Consider the following 14,012-nt stretch of genomic DNA (forward strand, 5'->3'; position numbering starts at 1 on the left):
TGATTTGTGTTGAGCAAATTTATCACTGCAGCCGTTCCAGAAGCGTTTAAGACACACACGTCATCGCTGAAAATTTAAATATCATCAATTAGGAATTATTTCTCAATTATATTTAATAAATTTAATTCTCATACCAGCAAAATTTTGGTAATTATTTTCAAGAGGGGTCAACGCATGCTGGGTCATATTAAATTTTTTTTTTTATTGTTCGTTTTTTTATTTACTTTTAAAAAAATATATATATAAAAAAAAAGTGGAAATTTTATTTAAAAACATGAAAGCCAAAAATTTTTTTTCAATTTTTAAAGGCAAAAAAGCTATAAAATAATTTATTCACTTTTTATTGAAATAGTGTCACATAATTCAATAGTATGAGCTGTATGAAAATCTAATGAGGTGTATGCGAATACAAATTCTATTTTATAATTGATTGTATTGTTGTCATTAACGTCACTTGTAATGCAATAAGCATATTCAATATTCTCTTCAGATAAAAACAATTAATATAAGATGTATTTAAAAATACTCTAGCTCTCGTTTAAGCTAGACATATAGCTCAAAAATAAAATCAATTATTGATACTTTTTTTTTTTTTTAATGTTTGTAATTCATCAGACTATTGAATGTCATTTTACGGTTTTTAGTGTCAGTGTTAAATATTAAAAAAATAAATTAAAAATTAACCAATAATAATTTTACCATATACTAATCTCTTCTTTGTAACCCAAAACAACATTGCAGCCTAAAGCACGGGCGTGAGATCTTACTTCCATTCTTATTTCCGTCCACCAAGCGTCACGACCTTCTGGCTCTTCAAGATTACTTATTCTATCAATTAATTTTACAGATCTTGAACTGACCAATCCTCCTTAAAATAAAAATTAAATTATGAAAATTAAGAAAAAAAATATTTTCTTTAGCCATTTAAAAATAAGTAAATAGTTACCTAAATTTAATACAAATCCTGGCGGATAGTGTTGCATTGTAATAAATGGATACTCCAACATCTCCAAAGCATCCTGGTTCATCGTTCTGACAATTGCAGTCGAGGGTTTCAAATGCACAGTAGTTCTTTCATTGCACACCAATGAATTACCTGAGAAAATATAATTATTTTAAAATGTGATACGTATTAAGAAAAATATTCATTTATAATTATTTGTACATCAATATTGTCTGTAAACATATACTCTTGTTAGTTGCATTTGAAATAAATAAAATTAACTAAACAGTACGACAATCAGTAGTTGACATACGTGTTAGCTCGAAATAAATTAACAATCGTTCATAACATGCTAGAAATAATTGGTCATTATTTTATTAGTTATTTAGACAGATAAGAGGTTTATTAGGTAACTAAAAAATTCCTGTAATCATGCGGAGTAAGTTTAGATAGTTAATAATTATTTAACATTCACCCTACAAGTCCTGAGCCAGTTATTTAATTATTTAAACACCGAAAGTAATGTTAATATTAATTATTATAATTATAATTAATAATACAATTTTTTTTCCAGATAATTCATGGCTTAGAGCGAGAATAAATTTTATTTTTTTCTTTCAGGTCTTCTAGGGTCGTCAGAAGAATTTAAAATAAAAAAAATAATGATCAAATAAATTTACGGGATTAATAAACAATATAAAATAATAAAGGTAAGTGAGACGACATTTGACATAATGAATGATACATATCTTTTTTTGGTCCCTGTATGGTACTCACGTTTGTGAAAGAATTTACAAAATCCTGGCAGGAGAAATAATGAGAATGGAACAGAAAAAAAAAACATAATTTCCCGATATGTCTTTCTTTTTTTTTTTTTTTTTAAGTAATGAAATGCAATGATAAAGAAATAAAAAATATATCGATTGAGATGTTACAGAGGTGACTGAGGCACTAATGCTACTATTTATTTAAAACAAATCAGTGAATGATGATAATAAATATAAAAAATGCCACCACTGTGGCCTCTTTCTCCTCTATTTACATCCGAGAAAAAATCCCTATAAATAGTAAATACAGTCCCAATTTAATAAAGAATTGCTACTAATTAATTAAACAATTGACACTCCAGAAGCAGAATAATCGTTTGCTACACAAACTTGCCGGTGTCATACAAATCTATAATTAATTATAACTATATTTTAAAAATTTTAATTTTACTCAATAGAATCAAATATTACCTTTGGGTGTGATGCTGAGATCAGAGTCACTAGAGCGCCGATGCAGCGGAATTTTACTGGCCGGTGAATTGGTTACTTTTGTCCCAACAGAACCTGGTAGTCCTGATGCATTATGAACTGGACTTGTCGCCGGTTCGATCTGCTGCTGTGGTGGTCTAAGACAGACAGGCGGGCAAGGCACACACGGGTCAGTTAAATTAGCATAGTTAGTACTTTTAGTTTTAGCCGAATGATTTTTATTATTTAACTTTCCTAAACTACCTTCACTGTGACTTTTATGCACAGATGGATCTAATTCCGCGGGGCTTAGTAATTTACTAGTATTAGCATTAATATTAACATTAACATTAACATTTTGCTGAATTTTTGGTGGAATTACGGTCATTGGTATTGATTTTGTTTCAGTAGGATTTGGAACAATTATTTTAACATGATTGCTTGCAGACAATTGTTTAGCAGCTGTTTTATGTTTTAGCTTCTGCGAATCTTCATCGAGATTTTCATTCAAATTCTCAATAATTGTCTGCGGTATTATTTTTTCTTTCGAATACGTGCGTGGCGGCTGATTGTTACTGTGGCTGTTAGTGTCGAATGAGGCATGAGGAGTGATAATACGCGGCATATTGTCATGAAGCTCATAAAACGAGGCTGTCTTTTTAAGGGAAGCTACTGAAGGACTCGACGGAGGCGACGACATTGACGATATATGAGCACCCGAGTGGCTGCCATGAAGATTAGTCGAGTGATTGTGATGACTGTGGTGGTTGTGATGGCTGTGGTGGTTATGATGATGGTGGTGGTGGTGATGGTGATGATGGTGGTGATGTGACTCAGGAGATCGTGATCTCGAAGAGTGTCGACGTGCTTTTCCTCGGTGTAAAGAATCAGGTGAAGGTGTTGACGTAAAATTAACACGATCTCGACGACGTCTTTTGCTTTTGGTCGAATCTCGGCGATGGACCATCATTTTTGTGTCTATTAATTTCATCAAGTCCAGCATTGCATGTTGACGAAACTTTCGATTGAATTTTTCATTGAACTGCGCCATAAATACTTCCGGATTTTGAGTCTCAATTTTGTAAACAGGCTCTTGGGGACATGAAGGATAAATTGGAGGATAAGGATATGGACTGCGTACGTTTATGTCTTTAATATCAAACATCGGAACTTGAAGGAAATTGGGGTCGCACTCTGACACTATTACTGGCGGAGCTAGGACGAGCGGTGGAGGAAGAGGTTTTTTCGGTTTTTCTGCATGAGATTTAACTTCCACATGAGGCTTGTCTTTTTCTCTCAGCGGGCCCCGATAGATAACTGTGTCTGTTCTTGAGACTTTTTTTGATGTTTTTTCTTTCTTTTCATCCGGATTTTTAGAATCCAATGATTCTGAATGGGTTAAATATTTTTTGCATATAGGACCTTGTAATGGATCCAATACTGTTTCTTCACACTTAGGCACTGGGTTTATTATTTTATTTTCAAGTTGAGGTGAAAGACTGACTAGTTCTTTATCAAATTTAAATTCTAAAGTTACTTCTTTTTCTTCAAGTTTAAATTCAGAACTCGATAACTCTTCTGTTACTTTAAACTCTAAATTATTCTGAGTTGTTTCTTCTTCAAGTTTTAACTCAGGACTAACTATATTTTCCTCCAGCTTAGTATCAGGATCTTCCATCCCTTCTTTATGTTCAGATTCAAAATTAATAACTTCCTTATCTAGTTTTGCTTCAAAGTCAGAATTAAATTTGGAAATCGATAAAACTTCTTCACTTGGCATATCAATAACAACAGTTTTCTCAGAAGCGTTAGAAATAACTTCTTCATTATCATTATTTTTATCCATTAATCCCACTGAAGTGTCATGAGAACGACCAGCACTGCTGTCTAAATTTAAATCTGTCAGCGGTTGCAATAAACTTTCCATGTAAGGTTCAACTGATGCGAATAATTCAAGAACTGGTAAAATAGATTCATTTCCTTCCATTGGAATCAATACACCTTCCTCTGAAGCATCAAAACGACTCTGCTTGCCCACAAGTTTTAATTTGAAACTTGAAGAAGTTTTTAAATTCGTCGGAGTAGGTTTATTTGTCAGTACAGTATACTCAGGAGAAATTTCAGAAGCTTCTCTTTCAGGAGTTGACGGTACTGAAGAAATAGATGTGTCATTAGGTCCATCGAAGTCAAGGATCAAACCTTCTGGCAAAGAATCTTGATGTACTTTGTCCAAGCTTTCAAGATTTGCTTCACTTATGGTATTTATAATCTCGTCTTTGTCTTTACTAGAATTTTCTTCCGAAATCTTAACATCAAAATTAAACAATTCAATTTCATTAATTTTTAAATTATTCTTCTGGTCAACATCTTTAGGTTCAATAGTTTCAGCAACAGACGAGTCATCAAGAATGTTATAATTAGTGCTAGATTCCGATGGTTCATCATCTTCTGAGGTCGAAGTATCTGTTTCAGAAGATGAAATCATAGGTCTACGTTTTTTATACTTGAAAGATTTCTTCTTCTTTGCTTTACTGAACTCACTTTCAACTGTAAGTTTAATTATTTCTTCTTTGATTGATTTCAACTCAAGAATAGCTTCATCTGGACTGTCCAAAAGCTCAATAGAATGTTCATCATCTTTAGTTAGTAAATTAACTGGTGATGGAGCAGGAGTCTCGTGATCTTCTCTAACACTATCAAGAAATCCCGTATGAACAGATCGAATTAGCATAGCAGCCATGCTACCTTCAGAAAGATTTTTCTTGTGGGTAAACTTTTTACGTCTCATTGATTGTCTGAAGTCAGTGATTGAAGATCTTCCTGAATCAGACCCGACAACAGACCAATTGCTAGAATATGTACTGTCTTGATCACTTTCATCGTCAAGAGAATCCGACAGCTTGCTCTTCATTTGTATCACTCGCTTAGGCAAGTATTTAAGGTTTTTTAAGCCACGTGAAAATACTGACGTGCTCTCACCACGCATATCTTCTAGCGCTAACATCATTTTGACCGATGACTCGGTTATCAAATCATCTGATATCGATTGAGTTAATGAAGTAGTGCTGCATTTACGGACACTCGGTACCGGGCTGTGTTGCAATGACAATTGACGTGCTTTCATAGCGATTGCTTTGAATTCTTGAATTTTAACTGATGGACGTGGATACGTTGATAATCTTTCTCGCTCTTGACCACTCTTCGGAGATTTATTACCCACTTGAGTCATCTGGAGTTTTACGTTTGGAAAATTTAAAGGATTTACGGGACTGCGATTTGGCGAGGGAGAAAGTAATGGCAAACTATCGTCACTCTCAGAAAATTCAATGTGATTTTTTCGGTGCACACACGCGAGGCTGCATGCAGGTCAGGATAGATAAAATTAATTAATTTTTGTTTTACATATAAAAAAGTTGTGAATAAATCTAATTGATAATCATCTCATCTTATTTCTTACTAAATTTGATATTGGTAATTAATTAGATGTGGGACTATAGGTGTCAGGTCTCTTGATACTCTGACAAAATATCCCCGAGACTACATATCACTGTGACAGAATATTTAAATATATAAATATTTTGTCTAAGGTTATTTTTTTTTTTTTTTTAGAATATTTTGTCAAGGGATATTGATTTTGAAGATATTTTGTCGGGGTATCAAGAATCATGGAACCGGACTATAATCTTAAGTAATTTAATATTTAAAAAAAAATACTCACTCGTCCATAACAGAAGTTTCAATTAATGACTGAGTAAGATCCTGAAGCTTAATAATCGTAACTGCAGTTCCAATACCACGGGCAACGATTCCAGACTCGCCTTCCAAATCAAAATTCTGCACATATCTGTAATTAATTAGTCATGCTATAAATTTTTGTCTTTTAATCAAATAATTTTAAAGTAGCGTCTAATGTTAATTGTAAAACTAAAAAAAAAATTTTCTGATGTATTTACCCAATTACAGCATTTCCACCTAGATCCATGGCCTTTAAACCAATTTTTCTTTGAACTTCACCGCTAAGTTTGAAGAACAATGTCTGTCTTGCTTCATTTGATGCCCGAGGAGTACGAATTTTGTCAATCCATTTATATTCCGGGTCATCTGAGACCACTAACTCTTCTACAAAGCCATGAATTACTTGGGCATGATACCCGTGAGGTACATTTGGCGCTAAATAATAATTGAATTCATTGAAAAAAATATTTACACCGTTGAAAAGTCAATAATCGTAAAAACTTACAATAAAAAAACTGAATTCCACAAGACGACTGTTTGAATTTATTAAAGTCTGAAAATAACTCGACTTTTACGATGATATTAACTTCTCCTCTGATACCGTGCATCGTATCATAAACAGGTATCCACCCAGTCATCACAGAGCCTTCAAAAATATTATTTATTAAAAGACAAATTAAGAAATAAAATTTAAATTTTGTAAGTTGTAAAAATAATGATAATAAATTACAAATTATTAATTATCAATTATTAAAAAATTTATTTTGTTTTTCTGCAAACAAGATGATAAAAGAAAAGAGTGTTATTATTATTATTATTATTATTATTATTATTATTATTATTATTATTATTATTATTATATTTTAAACATGAAAATGTAATCTACTGTTGAAAATTGCCGAAGACTTTTTTTTTTCCCAAATAAATAAAAATAAAAATAAAATAAAAATTACCTCCTTGAGCACCAGCGCTGGTATTCATAGTAGCTTCCAATGTCCATATATTTTTAATAGTCAACGGGTGTCCAGGTAGAAGTAAAGGATTTAAATTGAGATAAACTCTGCCAATAGAATCATTAGCCGAATAAGTATCATGATCCATAAGCTTTATTTGTAGCGGCTCATCTTGCAATTCAGCATCATCAACTTCAAACCTGTACCACTCGGTGTTCCACTGAGGATTTAATGATTTTCTGCATACATCAGTCTTGTAGGTCGTATTTCCAAATTTTATTTCAACGTAAGCATCTGTTGTGTCGCCTGATCGGTCCATCACAGGCAAATTTCTTCCTGCTAATATCTTTACTTTTATTTTTCCCGGCATTTTTTGATGTCATTCAACTGATTCTTCAAACAATAAAATTATTTTAATTAATATAATATACACTTAATACTTAGTACTATGAAAATTTTGGAGTACACATTAATTTATAAATGATATTCCAAGTGGTTCATTGGTAATGACTAGCCTAGCTATTTTTACAACGAACCTAAAAATATTTATTTTTAAAATTATCTATTTTAAAAATTTTTAGCATAAGTGACGTAGTTTAATTGCATAAATATTATGAATATATAATAATCATTTATTCAATAGGTTGAAAACATGGCAAACTTACTTGTAACCTCTCTTGACAGTTGAGTGTAACAGAAAAAAATAACAAATCAATAACTTTGGTAAATAATTACAATTGTATGACCATAATTATTGAGTAGTGTAAGAGTTAAGATGATTGTCAAGTGAATAATGATTTTTTAAAAGGTAAATTCCGACTTGATGCACGAGAATCAGAGCAGATTGTTGTGATGTTATGATTAGAAAAGTGTATTGCTTGCATTCAGCAAGGAGACTTTTTTTTTCGACGATTGGAGTGAAAAAACAAAACAAAACAAAAATAGACGCGACTAAAGCGCCGCGCAGTGGAAAAAATAGATACTAATTTGAAATTCGCGGCAAAGCGCGGTCCAATCAGAGAGAAAGAAACTTCGAGCCAATTAGAATGCAGTTAACTTGTCGGGACAGGTTTAGTAGCGTCCGGTGGCGTCATTGCTCATTATTCGCAAGTCAGGAATCGGTTCATGGTCAAAAATGTATGCTTTTAGTACTTTTGGGGTATTATTAATTATCTTTGATAATTTTTTTGGTTATTTCTGATGATAATTATGCTGAGTCATGATAATTTAACTAACAAAGAACTTGTGGAGGTAATAATTTTTGAAAATTTATCGTTATTTAATAAAATATTTGAAGTTTAAAATTATTGTTGGAATTTTGGGATTTTTTCATAAAATTATAATCAAATTCAATTTTCAGCAGATATTAAATAAATTTATTTAAAATTTTTTAAACAAATAAATTGTAGCAAACAAATTTATTCAAAAAATTCTATCTCTAGAGGCTTTAAAAAATTATTACATAAAAGTTATAGCTGTCACTTGATTATTTTTTTTTTTTTTTTTAAACAAATAAATTTATTCCAAAAAATTATTTACAAAAAATTGCTTTTATATTATATTTTTTAGATTTTTCAACTCAAACTACATCATGTACCACAGCTTAAGCAGATCATGGTGAAAAAATCGTTGTCATCATTTTTGCACAATTGGTAAGTGAAAAATAATTTATTTTTTTTAATTAATATGCAATAAATTTTTGTTTAAAATTATCTTTCGTCACTTATATTAATTATAAATCGAACATCTCCGTTAATCCATCGGTTCGTAATCGTTGTCAATATAAATTAGAGCAATCAGAAAAATTTAACGTCAAATATTATGTTATCGTTTACCGCTTATGTCGTTACCTGCTATTATAAATTTTCCGTTCATAATATCATAATAATAACAAAGAATGAGATGTAAAACATGTGTGAGAATAAACAATAAGTCATTCATATCAAGATAAATAAAGTTGATTTACATTAACAATGGAAGAAAAAAAAGGTACGTAATTATTTTCTTATAATTCAATAAATTTATCTTATGATTAACGACAAATTAAACATTAAAAATTGTAATTAAATTTTAACTATTTAACATATGGTATGAGTTGATATTTACATTTCTGATGAATTATTTAATTAAAAAAAAGATGAAGTAGTCTCCACACAAAAGAAACTTCAAGCGTCACATGACCCAGGTTGGAATGATCCACCAAAATGGGCGTTCACTCCAACACCAGCCACTGGCAGTACATCAACAAAAAGATTATTGAATAAACGTGTTGCATTTCCTTTGAATTCATCAACTGGACCTGCTAGTCAGTCTAGTCAAGTCTCAGGTTCAAATCTTCCACCTTCGATGCTTCCAAGCCCAGGACCAGGACAAGTTTTAACCTCAGCACCTCACGCTCCTCTTCTAGCTCCGTCGAAAATTTCAGCAGATGCTACTTCGTCGACGGTTGACAAACAGCAGTCACTGACTGACAGTATTAATAATTTTCAGAAGATTATTGATAGCAAGCTTGAAAATGGTAATAAAACTGAGGAAGTCAGACGGAGACTAGATGTCATGAAGTCCATGTGGCTCGATGATAAACTAAACAGTCAGATACATGAAAAAATGCTGGAGTTATCTAAAGGTTGGTTAAATTTGTTTAAAATTAAATCAATTGATTAATTTGTTTACTAAATATATTTTTTTTTACAGCATTGCTGCGCAACGATATAGAGACAGCAGATAAAATCCATGTTTTTTTAATGACGAACCACACAGCATTATGCAATGCATGGATTTCTGCTATAAGATACTTAATTTTAGCTCTAAAAGATAAAAATTTTTCTGAAAATACTAACACCCAGCATGAACCTACCTTGTTACTAAATTCTACAGAATTTAATTAAGTTATTACTATAAATAATTGTAAGCAGCTCTGTGAGTGAAATGTTGAAATAAAATTTATTATTTAATACAAAGAACTCACTATAAAATTAATATTTTGATAACTATACTTTTCAATTTTTTAGAGTAGTCAATGCGTCAAAAAATTTTATGTTAAATATTTAACACTTTTTTGTGTTAGTGTAAAAAATAAGAACAATTTAAAGCCGGTCGTCTTTTCGCTAACTTATCAAAAGTGCATTCGCGTCTTCAATAGCTTAATATGATACAGGATTCTGGCAGTAGATCCATACTATTTACCGTCATCCTTTAGTCATCAATTTACATTTTTATTATCACACGATATGAAACATAAAGAGTTTTCTTGGAAACCTCCTTAACCATCGGTTGAACTAGTAACTTGTGGGTGGTACATTCCATCTTTAATTTTTAAAGTTTGATCGCATGCGTGAGGTATTAGTCATCCGATCGAATTTATTTTTTAACTTATCGTTTTATAGCATTTCTTATTTTATTATTAGGTTTCCAGCCATGAATTCATAATCTATTATTTCTCTTGAATTATCCATCCAGGCAATCGTATTTTTATGAATATGGCTCTTCAAAATAATGATATCGTAAAGGGCCATTACCCAACCAACGCATACACGGTGATTTAGTACTGGCGTGTACTTTGAATTCAAAAAAGTTTTGCCGAGTATTTTAAATTTAATAAACACCTATATATGTACGAAACTTTTTTCCAAACACGAGCTTGTTTTATGTCATAAATATTGATGAAACATCAATTTTAGAGTTGAATATTTTTTATTACATTTCTGAAATCTGTTGAATTGTCATCAATAATAATTTTTAAAAATTCGTGGGAATAATAAATAATAAAATTATGTAAAAATTATGCAGGCATAATGAGTATTCTGTAAACGGATCGATTTTCACAATACTATTATTAATATTAAAGGATAGATACGTTTACAAACAAAACACTAAACAAAATACGGTTGTCATTATATAGACTATACATCCGACAAATATATTGTTTGAATACATCACGAGTAAACCACACTAGCTAATTTCTCAAAAGTAGAACAACAACTATTGATTATCGCACGTTTAGATAGTTATATGCCGATATATATGCATACACATATACATACACCCTTAGCTGAGCGTGTCGTTCATTGTTTTCAATTCATTTCGAATTATAATTTAACACAAACATACGAATATAACAACCGAGAAACCACTACTCTGCTACTATAAATTTAAACACCACGTGTAAAAACTTGTTGACTCGGTCCTGTTGAATATGCTACTCATAATAATTACAACTCTCCGCATTGTAATGAACTAAATCCACGGCTGTGTTCCCCATTCCCGTTCTACAACTTTAAATTTCTCTTCAAATAATAATAATAATAATAATTTGAAATTAAAATAAAAATAATAACAATAATAAATTGGTGAATGTTAAATAGGTCATTCACTTACGACTAAAATAAACTAAAAATCCATATTTAAATCCGATACTTCTCTGAAATATATCATCTACAATAATTCTGGGAGACTTGAAAATACTCGTATAAAAAATCGGGTTTGTAAATCTTCAAAAGTAAATCCCGGAGGTACTGTATCGTTTAAATCGTCGTAATTTTTTTTTCCTTGTCCTCAGTTTGGTTCAGTATCGGTCTTACAGATTTGTCGGTTTAGGTAAATGTAGATATAGAGCTTAGTATCAGGTACAGTACCTATAATAATGGTGAGAGAGGAGTAGTAAGAGGCCTAGACCCAGTATTATGGGTTCGCGATAATAAGGACGGGGAATCCAAATAGAAGAGCTCGAGGAAGAAGCCCCAGTGTATACAGGAGTAGGAGCAGTGGGTATATATGCCCACATATAGTGGGTACATCAATATGTAGGTATATGGGATAGGAGGTTATGTCGAGGAAGATGAGGAAGATGAAGAAGAAGAAGTAGAGGAGGAAGAAGAGCAGAAAGAGTACAAGGATTGAGTAAAAGCGAGTGATGAAGTAGGATGAGAAATTCGTCCCGCGGCACGCTGGGCACAATATTGATCTGTAGGTCGGGGGGGTGGTCGTTCGTATAGGGTGGCAAGCAGGCGAGCAGCTCGAAAAATGGTGGGGGTTGCGTGGTGGTCCAGTCCGCAGCTTCATGCGAAATCGCAGGCAGCACCACTATATACTCAATCTCCCTCTATATCTATGAATAAGGGTATGTTACACAGCCGGGTGTGTGTATATGATCATTTAGATGTAAGCGGAGGTGTATGTGTTCGCATCCTCTCTCTCACCCTCCCATTCACTCGTCGTAGTTTCTCACTTGGAAGTCTCCCGGTGTGTATGTGTGTGTATTTGTAGGGGATGCTGTGTTAGTAGGGAGCCGGGTGGTAGTAGGAGACGACAAGAATCCCCTTCGCCAGCGGGGCGTGCTTATACCGCAGGTGCTGCTGCGACTCGTGAGCTTGGGGTACCATCATCCAGCTTCAAAGCTACAGCCGAGCGTATCTTCTCAGTAGTTACGTTGCAGCCTTACGCGCGAGTACGGCTTTTACGTCGTCTTTATAGTAATAATATAGGGGTCCGTTAGTTTGTTATCGCGCAAAGACATTAACGCGCATTCATGGACTCCAATTATTAATTATTAATTTTTTTTTTTAATAATGTATCCACGTTTAACAACGTTTTAAACTAAAAGCTTAATCAAGTCATCTTTTAAATAATTTTTTATTTTAATTCAAAATATTAAATATTAATCAAATCAATGGTGATTATCATTGCACTGAGTGGTTAAATAATGATGATTAATTAAGTTAATAAATTAATAAGCTACTGGTAACGTTTACAAATGATGCCCAGGGATTGATGCCCCGACGTTTAACAGTTGTAAAGTCCAAATTATAGTATTGTGAAGCCCCTGGTTACGGCGGACGAACCGCGTGGTGTTACTACTTGGGAATAGCCGATTAATTCTTGAACGCCGGCGCGGTCTGCTGTCGTCGTCTGTTCACTCGAGTTATTAAACCTCGAGAGGACTTTGGCCTCTGAAACGGGTGCACTCCATATTGCCCTGGGGGTGTGTGTTTGTGGACCGTCAACTGTGTCTGTGAGGATGTATATGTTGTAAGAGTTTAGTGGATTTACTGTCAGGCTTAGCAGTGTTTGTTAACGTTGAGGAGCTAAGTACCGGAGACTTGGTTGCCGGACGAGCTATACCACTCCGGGACACCTGTAAACACCAGAACGTTAACGCCCGAGGATGCGAGTGCCTTGAATTGGATTAAAACTCCCAACAAGCACCGGGTCCTTTCAAAGTTTACATTCTAAGTTTTAAACTTCTTGGACACTTTTATTTAAAGTTGTCAGTTGTTTTGTTTATTTATACTTCTATAATGCTTTGATGAGAAATTGGTAAGGATAAAGATGTGAAAAAAAAAAAAATGATAAATAGTGCAGGGGAAAGATTCTTTTTATTCGTAGAATTTAATTTTGTTTTTGTTATTTAAATTTATTAAACAGTATGATAGTGTAATCCGTTTTGTACGGTACATTTTTTTGTTTGATTAACGAGAAACAGGTGAAAGAAACGTGAGGTTAATCCCCCGGACCTGCCAGGAAATCGAACCCTGTTGCTACGTGCCGCGTTTTTATTTTTACATTTTCTATTTAAATATTTAAAACGCACTCGTCTCGTAGCTTAATCACGGAGATTAAATATTACTCCACTTTATTATTTAATCAAATTTTTTTTTAATATATTCTCGACTTAACAAGTCTTGAAACTTGGTCAGAATTTTAGTATTTTTCTGGACATCTATTTAACTGACACGTTTGTTTATCCGAAGCTTCCGTCATAAATCGATGAAAATTCTCCCCTGATAGCAGATGGAGCAGACTAGAATCGATGGTTATAGTTAACTTTAATAAATTGGCCTAGTTTTTTTCTCCATGCAAGCCATAGAAAGGTCGTTCGGCTTGAAAGAAAACAATGCCCAGCATCAGGGTACTTTCCTTTATCTATCAGGGTTCAATGATTGAAAAATAGTATATTACATACCTAGGCCAGTAAAATAAGAAAAGTCTCAGATCACATGTAATTGTTGCCGGAATGTGGCAACTTCGTTTAGCGCAGCGGCCAGAAAGTTGCCACTTTCCGGCCGGAGGGCAGAAAAACAATTTTTTTTTTTCATTTATTAATTACGAATATAAAATTATTATTTAGCAAATTAATCTGTTAGCTGT

The 14,012-nt window shown here is 32.8% G+C and overlaps 3 protein-coding genes and 1 long non-coding RNA gene across 4 annotated transcripts in view; 3 read left to right on the top strand and 1 right to left on the bottom strand.

Moving 5' to 3' along the window:
- Window positions 1–13: 13 nt before the first annotated feature.
- LOC141527708 (uncharacterized) lies at window positions 14–6,348 on the top strand. The gene is made up of 4 exons (XR_012479229.1): window positions 14–147; window positions 1,565–1,653; window positions 2,169–2,368; window positions 6,142–6,348. It is a non-coding gene; the product is annotated as an uncharacterized LOC141527708 (long non-coding RNA).
- On the bottom strand, window positions 6,226–7,751 carry LOC141527706 (C2 domain-containing protein 5-like). The gene is made up of 3 exons (XM_074243318.1): window positions 7,532–7,751; window positions 6,867–7,259; window positions 6,226–6,559 (listed from the first exon to the last, which is right to left on the bottom strand). Exons 2-3 carry the CDS (start codon window positions 7,234–7,236, stop codon window positions 6,366–6,368), a joined length of 564 nt encoding a protein of 187 aa, XP_074099419.1. The 5' UTR covers window positions 7,237–7,259; window positions 7,532–7,751; the 3' UTR covers window positions 6,226–6,365.
- Window positions 7,752–7,869: 118 nt separating this feature from the next.
- Nachralpha6 (nicotinic acetylcholine receptor alpha6) overlaps window positions 7,870–14,012 on the top strand; it is a 171,950-nt gene continuing 165,807 nt past the window's right edge. The window contains exons 1-2 of the mRNA XM_074243384.1: window positions 7,870–8,117; window positions 8,436–8,518. The gene's annotated coding sequence lies outside the window, so the exon portion shown is untranslated. The remainder of the gene's footprint in view (window positions 8,118–8,435; window positions 8,519–14,012) is intronic.
- Window positions 8,710–9,829, top strand: LOC141527751 (steroid receptor RNA activator 1). The gene is made up of 3 exons (XM_074243387.1): window positions 8,710–8,855; window positions 9,004–9,492; window positions 9,561–9,829. The coding sequence occupies exons 1-3, from the start codon at window positions 8,840–8,842 to the stop codon at window positions 9,752–9,754; spliced, it is 699 nt and encodes a 232-aa protein (XP_074099488.1). The 5' UTR covers window positions 8,710–8,839; the 3' UTR covers window positions 9,755–9,829.

The sequence above is a fragment of the Cotesia typhae genome, unplaced genomic scaffold (genome assembly GCF_013202065.1).
Source record: "Cotesia typhae breed Kobodo isofemale line unplaced genomic scaffold, CoteBio_Ctyphae contig_4, whole genome shotgun sequence".
NCBI lineage: Eukaryota > Metazoa > Arthropoda > Insecta > Hymenoptera > Braconidae > Cotesia > Cotesia typhae.